Genomic DNA, 15,914 nt, shown 5'->3' on the forward strand with positions numbered 1-15,914 from the left:
CTGATTCACTCGAAACCAGCACCAAAGGTTGGCAAAAGTTTTGCAGCTTTTTGCAGGAAAAGCTCCACATTTTGCAGCACCCCACAAAAGGAGTAATTCATGTATGAAACTGGGGTTCGTAGCTAACACCCCAAAACCCAACATCGCCTGATTCACTTGAAATTGGCACCAAACTTTGACAAAGGTTTTGCAGCTTATTGCAGCAAAAGCCCCACATTTTGCAGCACCCCACAAAAGGAGTCATTGATGCATCAAACTGGGGTTCATAGCTAACACCCCAAAACCCAACGTTGCCCGATTCACTCGAAACTGGCACCAAAGGTTGGCAAAAGTTTTGCAGCTTTTTGCAGCAAAAGACGCACATTTTGCAGCGCCCTGCAAATGGAACTATAAACCCTCAAACCCAGGGGTATCATAGGGTCACCCCAGAATCCCAACATCACCCAATTTGCTCCAAACTTTGGCAAAAGATTTCCAGCTTTTGGCAGCGAAAATCCATGTTTTGCTGTGCTCCACAAACAGAGCAATAGACCATTTACATTTATTATAATAATAATAATAATAATAATAATAATAATAATAATAATAATTTATTATTTATACCCCGCCCATCTGGCTGGGTTTCTCCAGCCACTCTGGGCGGCTTCCAAAAGAATATTAAAATATTGTGATACATCAAACATTTGCACATAACTTCCCCTGGGAGAAAACCTTGGGAAATAAGGTTTGCTCCGGGTGCTGGGAATTGTAGCTCTGATGGATAAAATACATTTCCCAGGAGACTTTGGGGGAGGAGGGATGCCATGAGCTTAAAATATATTTATAACCTTAGTTATAATCGAAGCAAGCCTATTGAAATTTGCCTCCATACTTTTAAAAAACAAGGCCTGCCCCAAGGAATCCTGGGAACTGTAGTCTGCCTAAGCTGCTGGGAACTGTCATTCTGTGTGGGGAAAACTACAGTTCCCATAATCCTTTGGGGGAAGACGCAGCCTCTTAAAGTTACCTCAGTGAAACTCATTGGTGAGGGGAAAATGCACTCTGCACAGCCTCAGAGGTGCTCTTATTTATTCATAGTAGGGCCTTTGATAAGTGTTTTGGGTGCTTGGACTTTGGCTGCTTCCCTGCCATTACCGAGATGAGATAATTCTCTTTCTGTCAATCTCCCCTGCGGCCAATAATTTTCCCGCCCATTTTTCTTTCCCGCCCATCCACCACTTCCCTCCCCACGCGCATGCGCCGCTCTTTCCCGTCTCGAAAGCAATCTTTCTCCGGTCGGCTCTCGCGAGATTTCCTTTATGCCGTCTTCCGCCAGGACCCTGTCGTACGTCCCATGTACTACTCCGCGGCGCGCACGCACGCGTATTAGGACTTCGGGTATAAACGCCTAACCAATCAAAGCAGGCTGTGGGCGGGGGGAAAGAAAAAGGAAAAGGGTAGGCGTTGCGACCTCAAACGCAGCAGCCAATCCAGTTGGCGGACACCGTCCTGCGCGTGCGCTGCCGAACCGAACCGACCAATGGGGCCCGGGGGCGCTGGGCACGCGCCCCGGCGCCGCCCAATCGGTGAAGAGGACTCGCGGAGCTCGCCCAATGGGGCGTGGGCGTGTGGTGTTGGTGGGGCGGCCGTCCCTTCTCCTCCTCTCCCTTTGGCCACGCCCCTCCTCCTCCTCCTCCCCCTCCCACCCCAGCTCCGCGTTCCCCTGAAGGGCCGGGCTTGGGAGCGCAGGTAGGCCTCGCGCGCAGCCTCGGCCTCGCGTAGCTCGCCGAGCCGGGGGATGACGACGGCGACGCCGCGACTGAGGCGAGGCCCTCGCTGAGGAAGAAGGCCGCCGCCGCCGCCGCCGCTGCCATGCCGGCCAAGAGGAAGCTGGTGCCGCCGGCCCTCAACATCACCCCCACCATCGCCGAAGGGCCCAGCCCCACAGGCGGGGAGGGCGACGGCTCCGAGTGAGTGCGGGACGGAGGCGGGGAGGGAAGCGGGAGGGGTCGCCGGGGGGCGGAGGCCTTTGGAAGTGGGGCTGGGGGGCGAGGGGAGGTCTAGGAAAGGCAGGGTGTGGGGGGGAGGGGTGTTATACTGAATTATTATTATTATTATTATTATTATTATTATTAAGGCAGGGGGAGGAGGTGTTATACTGAATTATTATTATTGGGGGAGGGGGTGTTATACTGAATTATTATTATTATTAAGCCGGGGGAGGAGGTGTTATACTGAATTATTATTATTATTAAGGCATTGGGAGGGGTGTTATATTGAATTATTATTATTAAGGCACGGTGTGTGTGGGGAGGGGGTGTAAGACTGAGTTATTATTAAGGCAGAGGGAGGGGGTGTTATACTGAATTATTATTATTAAGGCATTGGGAGGGGTGTTATATTGAATTATTATTATTAAGGCACGGTGTGTGTGGGGAGGGGGTGTAAGACTGAGTTATTATTAAGGCAGGGGGAGGGGGTGTTATACTGAATTATTATTATTATTATTATTATTATTAAGCCGGGGGAAGGGGTGTTATATTGAATTTTTGTTATTATTAAGGCAGGGGGATGTTAGAGTGAATAATTATTATTAAGGCACGGTGTGGGGGGGAGGGGGTGTAAGACTGAATTATTATTAAGGCAGGGAGAGGGGGTGTTATACTGAATTATTATTGTTATTAAAGCAGGAGGAGGAGTGTTATACTGAATTACTATTATTATTATCATTATTATTATTATTAAAGCAGGGGGAGGGGTGTTATACTGATTTATTATTATTAAGGCAGGGGAATGGGTGTTTTACTGAGTTATTATTATTATTAAAGCAGGGGGAGGGGTGTTATACTGATTTATTATTATTAAGGCGGGGGGAGGGGTGTTATACTGAATTATTATTATGGCAAGGTGTGGGGGGAGAGGGTGTTAGACTGAATTATTATTATTAAGGCAGGGGGCGTGGGGGAGGGGGGATAAGACTGACTTATTATTAGTAATAATAACAATAATAATAGCTTGTGGGATGCTCTTCCCAGAGAGGCTCTTTGCATATATTTAGGTGCCAGCCAAAAACATTCCTCTTCATTCCTGCATTGCAGGGGGTTAGGCTGGGTGACCCTTCCAACTCTACAATTCTAGGATTCTCCCACAACCTTTGGCTCATCAAATCATCTGTTTTAAAGTGGTTGGGGGTTTTTTGGGGGGGTGTAATTGTTTTTGTGATTTGCTAGGGTATGTGTTATATGTATATATTGCAAAGCGCCCCGTGGTCTAGGATGAAGGCATAGAAATAATGTATAGTGTGGGGGATTCCCTGGTCCTGAATGGGGTAACTGTGCCCCTGAAGGACCAGGTGCGCAGCCTGGGAGTCATTTTGGACTCACAGCTGTCCATGGAGGCGCAGATCAATTCTGTGTCCAGGGCATCTGTCTACCAGCTCCATCTGGTACGCAGGCTGAGACCCTACCTGCCCGTGGACTGTCTCACCAGAGTGGTGCATGCTCTGGTTATCTCCCGCTTGGACTACTGCAATGCGCTCTACGTGGGGCTACCTTTGAAGGTGACCCGGAAACTGCAATTAATCCAGAATGCGGCAGCTAGACTGGTGACTGGGAGCGGCCACCTGGACCACATAACACCGGTTCTGAGAGATCTGCATTGGCTCCCAGTACGTTTCCGAGCACAATTCACAGTGTTGGTGCTGACCTTTAAAGCCCTAAACGGCCTCAGCCCAGTATACCTGAAGGAGCGTCTCCACCCCCATCGTCCAGCCTGGACACTGAGGTCCAGCTCCAAGGGCCTTCTGACGGTTCCCTCCCTGCGAGAAGTGAGGTTACAGGGAACCAGGCAGAGGGCCTTCTCGGTGGTGGCACCTGCCCTGTGGAACGCCCTCCCAGCAGATGTCAAGGCAATAAACACCTATTTTACTTTTAAAAGACAACTGAAGGCAGCCCTCTTTAGGGAATTTTTTAATGTCTAATGCTGTATTGTTTTTAATATTCAGTTGGAAGCCGCCCATAGTGGCTGGGGAAACCCAGCCAGATGGACGGGGTATAAATAATAAATTATTATTATTATTATTATTATTATTATTATTATTATTATTATTATTGCCCACCCTTCCCCCGTACGGTCTCAGGGCAGGTTGCAGCAACTGAAAAGCATAACACTTCCACGAAAACACACAACGTTACACAAGGTGTTGTGTGTGGGTTTTTTTTAAAAGTGGCTTGCGATCGTGGGAAGAAATACATATAAATACATATAAAATACATATAAAAGTAGGGTGTGGGGATGCAGAGGTGGGGAAGAGGAGGTATAGAAAAGGGAATAAAGGGTGTGGGGGTGTTAGACTGAGGGAGGAAGGGTGGGCGCTTGTGGGAATAATAATTATTATTATTATTATTATCCGCCCTTCCCTTTAAAGTCCTGGGGCTGGTTACAGCAACTAAAAGACAGCACTAAGATGAAAAGCACAGTGTTGCACAATGTTTTAAAACAACATAGCAATCTCAGAAAGAAGGCATGTCTTTATAAATACGTAGCTCAGTTGCCAAAAGCTGGGTCAGAAGAGGTGAGGCTTCAGCATTTACTGAAAACTATATTGTTATGATTACTTGCTTGAGAGCAGTACATGTGAAAAGGATCTAGGAGTCTTGGTTGACCACAAACTTGACATGAGCCAACAGTGTGACGCGGCAGCTAAAAAAGCCAATGCAATTCTGGGCTGCATCAATAGGAGTATAGCATTTAGATCAAGGGAAGTAATAGTGCCACTGTATTCTGCTCTGGTCAGACCTCACCTGGAGTACTGTGTCCAGTTCTGGGCACCACAGTTCAAGAAGGACACTGACAAACTGGAACGTGTCCAGAGGAGGGCAACCAAAATGGTCAAAGGCCTGGAAACGATGCCTTATGAGGAACGGCTAAGGGAGCTGGGCATGTTTAGCCTGGAGAAGAGGAGGTTAAGGGGTGCTATGATAGCCATGTTCAAATATATAAAAGGATGTCACATAGAGGAGGGAGAAAGGTGGTTTTCTGCTGCTCCAGAGAAGCGGACACGGAGCAATGGATCCAAACTACAAGAAAGAAGATTCCACCTAAACATTAGGAAGACCTTCCTGACAGTAAGAGCTGTTTGACAGTGGAATTTGCTGCCAAGGAGTGTGGTGGAGTCTCCTCCTTTGGAGGTCTTTAAGCAGAGGCTTGACAACCATATGTCAGGAGTGCTCTGATGGTGTTTCCTGCTTGGCAGGGGGTTGGACTCGGTGGCCCTTGCGGTCTCTTCCAACTCTATGATTCTATGAATTTGTTGGCTGCTTAGGGCAACCCAATGTGACTTGCAACCAAACAGACAACCACCACTGCTGTCCCCTGCCACATAGATTGATTAATGAATAAATAATTGAATTGAATTAAATTTCTGTATGTGAGAATCATGTTAAAATCGAGAGGGGAAAGAATAATAATAATAATAATAATAATAATAATAATAATAATAATAATAATAGTTATTATCCCCACCCTTTTCTCTGACAGGGAACTCAAGGCAGCTTACAGATAAAAATAAGAAGAACTAAAGTGAAGTTGCCACACGCCCCTCAAGAGTTGCACAACTTGGGAGGGGTTTCCCCAGAAAATGCCATCTCCTGCCTGTTGCCACCACCTTGAGCTTCTGAGGGCAGAGGAGTAATCAAGGGGGCACCCTCTGCCAGTCTTAGGGCCCAATAGGTCTGTAGGGAAGGAGGCGATCATTCAAGTATTTGAGGAGTTTAGGGCTTTAAACACTAATGGCCTGGTGTGTTTGTGTTTATGTATTTAAAAGTGTTGTTGTAAATTGCCTTTGGGTCCAAAACTCTAGGTATTTATTTTATTTTATTTTTTATTTACTGAGGCAACTCAAAGCAACTGACATTATGTTAGCAAACAAACACGCACAACACAAAAACATCTAAAAGACCATCCCTATTGTTAAAAGGCAAGATTGAAACATCCCGCTCACTCAAGGAGGCCAAACGCCTGCCAAAAAAGAAATGTTTTTTCACCTTGCACCTAAAGCTATGTCATGATGGCACCAGGCAAGCATCCCTGGGGAGAGCGTTCCACAAGTGGGGAGCCACCAATGAAAAGTCCCCATTCAGTTGTGCTCCAGACTTCCTAAGATAACAATCACAAGGTCCAGGTCAGTTCATATGGGAAGAGCTATTGGAGCCTTGAGCCACATAAGTAGTATTAGTGTTATCAGTGGGTTGCATGCAACTAAGTCCTACTCAGGGTAGACCCGTTGAAATGAATAAACCTAAGGTAGCCATGCCTATTATTTTTAATGGGTCTACTCTGAGTAGGGCTGTCACTGGATACAACTCAATAAAAGTACTTTATTAAGGTAGGCAGCTGGAAAGGAGAAGTATGTCTCTTAAGAGCATGTGACTTTAAAGGGGGATTCCATTTATGAAAGGAAGAAGGAGATCTGGGCAAGAGCGGACGAAGGGGGCTTTGACTGAAAGGTTGCAATTTCATTTACTGCAAAGGGACTGCTTAATCTTTAACTCTTCTTAGTAGTGCACATAAAATTACAAAGAAAGATGAATCATACAAAGCATTTATTTTTTTACAGTTAAGGGTGTTATTACTGAGCTAGATGTTGAATAATGGAGCAAGAAGAGCAGCTGGGAGGTGGGGGCATTAACACATGTCAAGGGGGGTCCATGTGGGCAGGTGGTCTGGAAAGGGACATCAACGATTGGAGGGGCTTGAGATGGGATTGTTGTTATTAGTGGTGTTGGGATGGCTGTGGAATGTAAGAGGAGACGATTAATGAGCAGGTGTAACTAGAAGAGACAGAGGGGGAAATATCTATATGTGTTGGAGTCATATAGATATTTTCCCCTCTATACCTCGGGTTACAGACACTTCAGGTTGTGTGTTTTCGGGTTGCGCACCGCGCCTAACCTGGAAGTACCAAAATGGGTTACTTCCGGGTTTTGGCCCAGAAGCGCTAAATCGTGCTTCTGCATGCGCAGAATTGTGAGCCGCACAGAACCCGCCTCCCGCACGGATCACGTTCGCAACCCCCAAGCATCCACTGTAGGTTGAGATGGGTCTTAAAGTGTTATTGTACATGGGGGGGGGGGGAAGCAGCTGAGGCAATGAACCGGGGAGGGGCATCTGGGAGAGAGACGTTTGTGCTATATCCAGTTGGACTTATTCCCAAGTAAGTGTGTATAGGATCGCAGCCTTAAAGAGGAATCCATATATGGAAGAGACCAGGGTTTGGGTTGAATGATGATTCGCGTTTAAAGGGCACCTATTCTTAGTGCCACTGGTGTTGAAATGGCATGTGTTCCTGAATAGTTTGGGGGGTGGGTTGCATGTTAACAGAACTGAGGCAGAAGTGAAGGCAGCGAATGGAAGGAGGGGAGCTGGAAGAGGTTTTCTTTATGAGAGTTTATCGTTCCAGGCAAGCATCCTCTCTGATCCGGGTCTCCCAGGTCACAATGGGTCAGGGCATCTGGCTGTTAAACCAGAAGGTTGGTGGTTTGTGCCCACCCAGGGACAGGATTGCTTTCATTGCATTGGACTGGAAGGCCCTGGGGGGGGGGGTCCCGTCCAACGCTACAGTTCTCTGATTAAACGTTTGAAGGAGCCAATTCACACGAGGAAGAAAGTGTGGGGAAGAGAATGGATTGGTAGTGTTGGCTAAGAGAGGGCAGGATCTGCCAAGTAGGACGGTTCAATCCCCAAGTGAGGCTGGGAATGTCCCCTGTCTGAAATTCTGGAGAGCCTCTGTCAGTGGCTGCAGTCAAAAACAGAGCAATGGTATGAACTAGTTGTAAGGTAGTTTCTTAGGAAAGGTTGTGGTTAAAAGGGTGTCATGGAGTTCATTAGTAGAGGTGTAGAGAGATGTGTGAGAGGCCTGGTATAGCCCTCTGGGAAGGGTGGCTCAGATTGAAGAGGGAGTGGTGTTAAAAGCGAGCTGGATAGATGGGTACCTTGCAGGGATGGGGTTAGAAGGTAACACAGTGGGGAGTGCTGAGAATTAAGGTAATGTAACGCTTAAACCAGCAAGTCTTTTATGTTAAGTTGCAAGAGGACATGAAAAATGTACAGGAACAGATAACCTAAGAGCAAATGACTAGGATCCACTGGGAGACTGGCTTGAAATGTACTGTCTACTTTCTCATTTCTCCATTCTTCCTTTGGCAGAGGGGGAGAGGGAGTTTATTTTAATTTTAAGATGGATTCACTGCCTTTCTACTCTCTTAAAAGTCCACCAAGACATTTTGCATTAATGCTGTATCTATTTTACAGTTTTAACAGCCAGCAGTAGTGAAGCCAAAAGAGTAGCATTGATGAGAGCAACCAGATAAGGCACACACAGTTGCACCCTGCTCTTCCTTTTGGAACAGAAAGGCTTTCTTAACATTGTAATTTCACACATTCTTTCTTAGAGGTGTGTCTCACACAGTGTTAGAAACTAGCCAAGCGCCAGGTGTGTTTTGTGACTGGCATGAGTCCAGTTGCGACCACATGGATGCCAGGTTGGCAGCTGGGGAAAGCAACATGTGCCTTAGAGAAGGCTCTGAAATATTTTCCTTGAGGCTTGTTGTATTTTGGATGGTTTTATTTGATGTTTTACTGTGTCGTCAACCACTTTAAGATTTGTTCTGTAAACTATAAAGCGGTATAGAAATGAAATTAACAACAACAACAAATAACTTGATCGTAAAAGGAAAAAAAGCGACTAGGCATTCCATTATGGCGACCGTAACCTAGGTTTAAGGTGCCATTTGGTGATTAGAGTTTAAATTGAGTTTCTGACACTGGTCCCTCTGTATTTAGTGGGGTTTGCTCTGAGGACATGGTTCAGTGGTAGAGCACATGCTTTGTATGTTGAGTATCCTGGGTACTACACCTGATCTTTCCGGGTAGGAATAGGAAATATTACTATGGAGAGCTGCTGCCAGTTGATGTAGAATACCTTGTAGAGCCTTATTTTATTTGTTTATTATTCCTTAAATTTCTATGCCGCCCTTCATCCAAGGAGCAAAGGGCAGTTAAAAGGCCATAGGTGGTTTAATTTATCAAAGGCCTGGGAGAAAAGGACTCTTTGCCTAGTGCCTAAAGATACGTAATGAAGGTTCCAACTCTATGATTCTATGATTCCACAAATGGGGAGCCACTGCAGCCCCCTTTTGTGGAGGGGGCATGTGACAAAGATGGTGATCACAGGGTCTGCTCCCATCATACCTGACCATTGGCCATGCTGACTAAGGTTGATGGAAGCTGGAGCCCAGAAGATCTGGAGGGCCACAGGTTCCCAGCCCTGGGGTTGTATTAGCTAGATCAGGCATAGGCAACCTCGGCCCTCCAGATGTTTTGGGGCTACAATTCCCATCATCCCTGACCACTGGTCCTGTTAGCTAGGGATGATGGGAGTTGTAGTCCCAAAAACATCTAGAGGGCCGAGGTTGCCTATGCCTGAGCTAGATGGACCTGTGGCCTGGCTCAGTGTAAGATAGCTTCGTACGTTCTTAGGATTTCAGTTTCTTTTTCTTCCTTTTTTTTAGAAGCTTACTGGAGTAGAAGGTCCTGGGTTCAGGCTTCAGGTCGGGCTGAAATCCTATGCTTCTGCTACCAGTCAGGACAATACTGAGCCTTATAGACCAATAGTCTGACTCAGTACAAGGTAGCTTTAGAGGTTCCTAAGAGAAGATTATGTGGGAAATGCTTGTCTAGAGAGTTGTCATGAGTGTGACGAAGGGTTAGCTTTGGCAGAGAGGCTGGGTACATTGAAGAGGGTTGCCTTGGAGCGAGAATCGTTTCCAGGGATCCAAATGTAGGCTTTGCATTCCGACTTCAGAGAATCAGATTTTCTGGGGGAGGCAGTTGGTGTAGAAAGTGAGATCTGATCAGGAAGCCCAGACAATGGAGTTGAGGGCTGCTTCTTAGGAAGAATAAATTCGACCTGTGCAGAAGAGCTGCTGCTGCTGCTGTGGGAATTTCAGAATGCACCCTTAATGCACAAAACACACAAGGAGGGTGTGGGCAGTTGGGCAAGAAAAGGGGGGTAAAAGGCGCTCTCTCCAAAGCAGCTTTCCTTCACCACAATACGTAACGTAGGATCGCCTTTACACCTTCATTTACAGATAGGTAGCCGTGTTGGTCTGCCATAGTCAAAATAAAAAAATTCCTTCCAGTAGCACCTTAAAGACCAACTAAGTTAGTTCTAGGTATGAGCTTTCGTGTGCATGCACACTTCTTCAGATACACTGAAACAGAAGTTGCCAGATCCTTCTATATAGTGAGAAGGTGGGGAGGGGTATTACTCAAAAGGGTGGTGGGAATGGGAGATTGGCAGATAGCTGAGATGAGCCTGTTGACGACTCTTAACGACTGCAATAGGTCTTACACCTTCTCACCCCTTGCGTTTTCCTGTAAGACCTATTGCAGTTGAAGAGTCGTCAACAGGCTCATCTCAGCTATCTGCCAATCACCCATTCCCACCGCCCTTCTGAGTAATACCCCTCCCCACCTTCTCACTATATAGAAGGATCTGGCAACTTCTGTTTCAGTGTATCTGAATAAGTGTGCATTTACACCTTCATGCCATCGTTAGAGATTGGGTTGCAATTCAGCACACTTAGCTGGAGAGAGATCGCTGAGTTTCCTTACATGTTGTCTTGCTAGATAAGCCCCTTCAGGAATACTACCAAATAAGTTGATAGTGCTTCAGTTTCCTAGGAGTCAGCGCTGAATAGTTAGAAGCCAATCTCACATAGTGAAAATCCCTAGACTCTGGCACCACAGTTTTGAGGGTCGTGACAACATAGAGTGATTTGCCATGGCAGTTTATGCGCAGGGCCCAGGGGATTAATCTGTGGCCAGCAAATAGTCTCACTTCTCAGGCTTTGGTAGAAGCAGCGGGACAGACTGGGAATCCAGGGAGACTCAACAGTTTCCTCCCGTCTTTCCTTGAAGAGCACATCTTGTTGACCTCCAGAAGAAACTGGAAGAACTGGAACTGGATGAGCAGCAGAAGAAACGGTTGGAAGCTTTTCTCACCCAGAAGGCCAAAGTTGGAGAGCTGAAAGATGACGATTTCGAGAGGATTTCTGAGCTGGGAGCCGGCAATGGTGGAGTGGTCACCAAAGTACAACACAAACCCTCAGGGCTAATCATGGCACGGAAGGTGAGGAGGAGGAGGAGGGTGATGTCTCATCCTATGTGACCAAATGTTTGGGGGCATCTGCAGAGGTGGCAAGAAACAGTTGAGCCATAACCAGTAAATCTATGATGAGAATTCTGTGGGGGCGAGCTAAATCTAGCAGGCATGTAGCCTGAGCTGTCACTAGCCACCTCATTTAATGCACCTTGGTTTAAGAACAGCTTCGTTTATAAACAGCTTGGATTAAGAACGCTGCAGACCCGGAAGTAGGTGTTTTGGTTTGTGAACTTTGCCTCGGAAGCAGAACACGTTGAGTGTGTTCCATTTGTAAACTGAGTCTCCAGCTGCTATGGGAAAGCACGCCTTGGTTTAAGAATGGACTTCTGGAACGGATTAAGTTCGTAAACCAAGGTACCACTGTATTAAAGCTTCTGGGCTAGCTTGAAAAAGATTTGAATTTGTATCTTTCTAGTGTCTTTAATCAGTTTGTTTGTTCGTTGTACAGCCCCCCCCATCAGTGGAGCACATATAAGCCTCCCCCCTGCCCCGTTATGCCCCTGTTCTGCCTACTTCTGGGTCCAAAAGGACCCATGTGCCAGCATTTCTGTGTCAATTGAATGCACCTATAATGGTCGCCTCCTGTATATATATTGCATCCCCCCCCCAAAAAAAATGAGCTTGTCAGGATAGCATACAGTGGTTCACCCTCCTTGAGTTTGCCTTCTCTGCAATCTCATGGAATATGTTTGGCTGAGATAAGAGTGAGTGGCTCACTTCATAGCTGGGTGGGGACTTGAATGCAGACCTGGTCTGACACTTTTAACTTCTTGCCCTGTTTTCTTTTACACACACACCTGTCTCTAAATTCAGGTAGGTAGCCGTGTTAGTCTGACGCAGTTGAAATAAAAAAATAATAATTGTCCAGTAGCACCTTAGAGACCAACAAAGTTTGTTCTGGGTATAACATGCACGCGAAAGCTCATACCCAGAACAAATTTAGTTGGTCTCTTAAGGTGCCACTGGACAATTTTTTATTTACCTGCCTCTCAAAATTGCCATGACACGTTTGGTGCAATACAGCCAATACACTCCCCCCCCCCATCAGTCCTCCTTCAGTTTGTTGGCTTTCCCCCCGTGGTGAACCATTCCTGAAACAACTTATAGTTTCCCCTTCTTCTTCCCACAGTTTGCAATTGGTAATGTTCAGCTGTCTAAAAAAGGGGGCTGGAGTTTCTCTTTAAAGTGCCTTTGGGTGGCAATATGGAAATACAGTGGTACCTCAGGTTACATACGCTTCAGGTTACAGACTCCGCTAACCCAGAAATAGTACCTCGGGTTAAGAACTTTGCTTCAGGATGAGAACACAAATCGTGCTCCAGCGGTGCAGCAGCAGCAGGGGGCCCCATTAGCTAAAGTGGTGCTTCAGGTTAAGAACAGTTTCAGGTTAAGTACGGACCTCCGGAATGAATTAAGTTCTTAACCCGAGGTACCACTGTAGTTCTTGGTGCAGCCTTTTCTCCCCTTTGTTCCTTCATTCCCCACCCTCTCCCTCTTCTCCCCACAGCTGATTCACCTGGAGATCAAGCCTGCCATCCGAAACCAGATAATCCGCGAGCTCCAGGTGCTTCACGAGTGTAACTCTCCATACATTGTGGGTTTCTACGGCGCCTTCTACAGCGATGGGGAGATAAGCATCTGTATGGAGCATATGGTAAGTGTTGTTTTTCTCTCCCACCTTCTTAAGCAAGACAGATACCCTGTTCAGCAGTAGTCAGAGCATCAGCCTCTGACTGTAGCTAATCCTTCCATCTAGGACAGGGGTCTGCAACCCGTGGCTCCGGAGCCGCATGTGGCTCTTTTACACCTTTGCTGCGGCTCCGGGGCGGATACTAGCCAGGGGAGGAGGCGCATTGTGCGCCCCGACACTCCCCACTGTGGCGGGCGCTGTACTGGCTGTGACGTCGCATGGGGGTGGTGTGTGCGTTAGTCACGCACTGTCCGACGTCACCTTCCCGCCCGCCCGCTACATTGTAAGGGGCATGTACGCTGGTCACTGCATTGAAAGGGGGCATGTACGCTGGTCACTGCATTGAAAGGGGGCATGTACGCTGGTCACTGCATTGTAAGGGGCATGTACGCTGCTCACTGCATTGAAAGGGGGCATGTACGCTGGTCACTGCATTGAAAGGGGGCATGTACGCTGGTCACTGCATTGTAAGGGGCATGTACGCTGGTCACTGCATTGTAAGGGGCATGTACGCTGGTCACTGCATTGAAAGGGGGCATGTACGCTGGTCACTGCATTGAAAGGGGGCATGTACGCTGGTCACTGCATTGAAAGGGGGCATGTACGCTGGTCACTGCATTGAAAGGGGGCATGTACGCTGGTCACTGCATTGTAAGGGGCATGTACGCTGGTCACTGTTTTGAAGGGGAGTGAATAACACACACACACACACAAAAAAATGTAACTTGTTAATTTAACGTTTATTTCTATGAGGAGGAGTAATTCTGAGGGGTCAAACAAAGAAATAATTAAAAAGTGACAAAAAAGTTATTTTTATAATGGCGAGTTTTGCGGCTCCCAGGTTTTTTTTTCTTCGGAAACGGGTCCAAGTGGCTCTTTTTGCCTTAAAGGTGGCAGACCCCTGATCTAGGACATGCAGAAGCAGCATAACATTCTTGCATTGAATGTGTAGCAATTCTTGTGTTTTCCTCTGGGTTTCCTCATTGGCTGCTTGTTGCGTGCCTGGCACTCCATGTCTTTTTTTAAAAAATCCGCTCTTAATTATATAACCCCGAAGATGTTCCTAGTGCTGGGGGAGGGGGGGGGGAATTAAAATCCTAGCTGCCAGCACCATGTTATTTTTCTAGAAGCAAGCCTTGCGCAGAATGAAGAGAATGTCTCTGATTCGCAGACACCAGCAATAACCTTGGGGGGCTAAAATAGGAGCCAGTGTGTTTTCCAGTCTTGACTCTTGCTTATACCTGTAACCAGGTTCTTTCGCCATTTGATCAAGCCATATCTCTCCCCTTCTTGTAAAGGTCTTGGGAACCTTGTGGGAGTGGCTGTTCACATATGAACCTCCCTGATGCTTAAGGTCAGCTGGGGAGGCCCTAATTCAAGTTCCAGCTTCTTCAGAGACCAGATCAGTTTCTGCAAGAAGTGGTGTCTTCTCAAGTTGCCGTTTCAGAGGTTTGGTATGCACTTCTCTGGGCTGTACAGTGGTGCCCCGCAAGACGAATGCCTCGCACATCGGAAAACTCGCTAGACGAAAGAGTTTTCCGTTTTGGAGGTGCTTCGCAAAACGAATTTCCTATGGGCATGCTTCGCAAGACGACAATGTCTTGCGAGTTCCTGCTGGTTTTTTTCCCTTCCCCCCTTTTTCTAAGCCGCAAAGCCGCTTATCAGCTGATCCGATCAGCAGATAAGCTGCTAAAAGCCGCTAATCCGCTAATCCGTCAATGGGCTTGCTTCGCAAGACGAAAAAAACGCTAGACGAAGAGAATCACAGAACGGATTCTTTTCGTCTTGCGAGGCACCACTGTATTTGTGATCTCTCAATACATTCTGCAGACAAGAGCGAACTTTACCTTGTCAACTTTTTTGTGAGGCAAGATCAGGGCCATCTGCTACATTCTCATTCTCTCTCTCTCTCTTTCAGATTGTGCATTTTTAGCTTTGTTTCATTTTAAGAATCGTAACAAACAGAGATTTGTATAAAGTAATGTATTCTGTGGGCAAAGTGGATAAAATAGAATGTTTGAGAATCGCCCTGGCTTGCTTACATGTCTTCAGTGTTGTGAGGCATTGATTTAGTGGATGGCAAAGGACGCCGGTGCTTTATTTTATTTTCTTAAGACACGTGTCCCACCTCTCAATCAAAATAATGGCCAAGATGGCTTACTCATATACATATATGCATACACAAGTGAGTTTCTTTTAATGATAGGCAGAACTAAGAGCAGCTATGAAACAGAGGTCAAAATTAGTTCCTTCATTCTGTTAAGAGAAAGAGATATAATAATAATAATAATTTATTATTTATACCCCGCCCATCTGGCTGGGTTTCCCCAGCCACTCTGGGCGGCTTCCAACTGAATATTAAAAACAGTACAGCATCAGACATTAAAAACTTCCCTAAAGAGGGCTGCCTTCAGTTGTCTTTTAAAAGTAAAATAGTTGTTTATTGCCTTGACATCTGCTGGGAGGGCGTTCCACAGGGCAGGCGCCACTACCAAGAAGGCCCTCTGTCTGGTTCCCTGTAACCTTACTTCTCGCCATGAGGGAACCGCCAGAAGGCCCTCAGCGCTGGACCTCAGTGTCCGGGCTGAACGATGGGGATGGAGACGCTCCTTCAGGTATACAGGACCGAGGCCGTTTAGGGCTTTAAAGGTCAGCACCAACACTTTGAATTGTGCTCAGAAACATACTGGGAGAGAACGTACTGGGAGAGAGAAGCATTTGGCTTGTAATGAGGTAACTCGGGTGCCAGGCAAATATGCTTAGGGTGGATATTCTGTATTCGGAAATGCCACAGCAGAAAAAAGCAACACCCTTGTTCCTGCCAGCCACTTGCCTATCCTGAAGGTGAGGTCAGAGCCTTGCTTGCAGATCTCTGCAAATAGGCCGGTTCTTGCAGTAGACATTGAGAGATGTTGGCCAGTTGTGTCAACCGTAAGGCAAGTGCAGATCTAGTGCAGGGTCTGGCAGCGAGAGGGGGGTCATCTCCCTATTGCTTTGGTTCCTTTTACATAGTTTACGGTA

At 46.7% G+C, this 15,914-nt stretch overlaps 1 protein-coding gene across 1 annotated transcript in view; it reads left to right on the forward strand.

Annotated features, from left to right (window-relative positions):
* Positions 1-1,580: 1,580 nt before the first annotated feature.
* The window catches only part of MAP2K2 (mitogen-activated protein kinase kinase 2), a 36,876-nt gene continuing 22,542 nt past the window's right edge, over positions 1,581-15,914 (forward strand). Inside the window, exons 1-3 of the mRNA XM_083484040.1 lie at positions 1,581-1,949; positions 10,960-11,170; positions 12,711-12,857. Coding sequence (XP_083340166.1) covers positions 1,852-1,949; positions 10,960-11,170; positions 12,711-12,857 — 456 coding nt within the window. The 5' untranslated portion in view covers positions 1,581-1,851. The remainder of the gene's footprint in view (positions 1,950-10,959; positions 11,171-12,710; positions 12,858-15,914) is intronic.

Source organism: Podarcis liolepis (genome assembly GCF_965112155.1).
Source record: "Podarcis liolepis genome assembly, chromosome: 18".
Taxonomy (NCBI): Eukaryota; Metazoa; Chordata; class Lepidosauria; order Squamata; family Lacertidae; genus Podarcis; species Podarcis liolepis.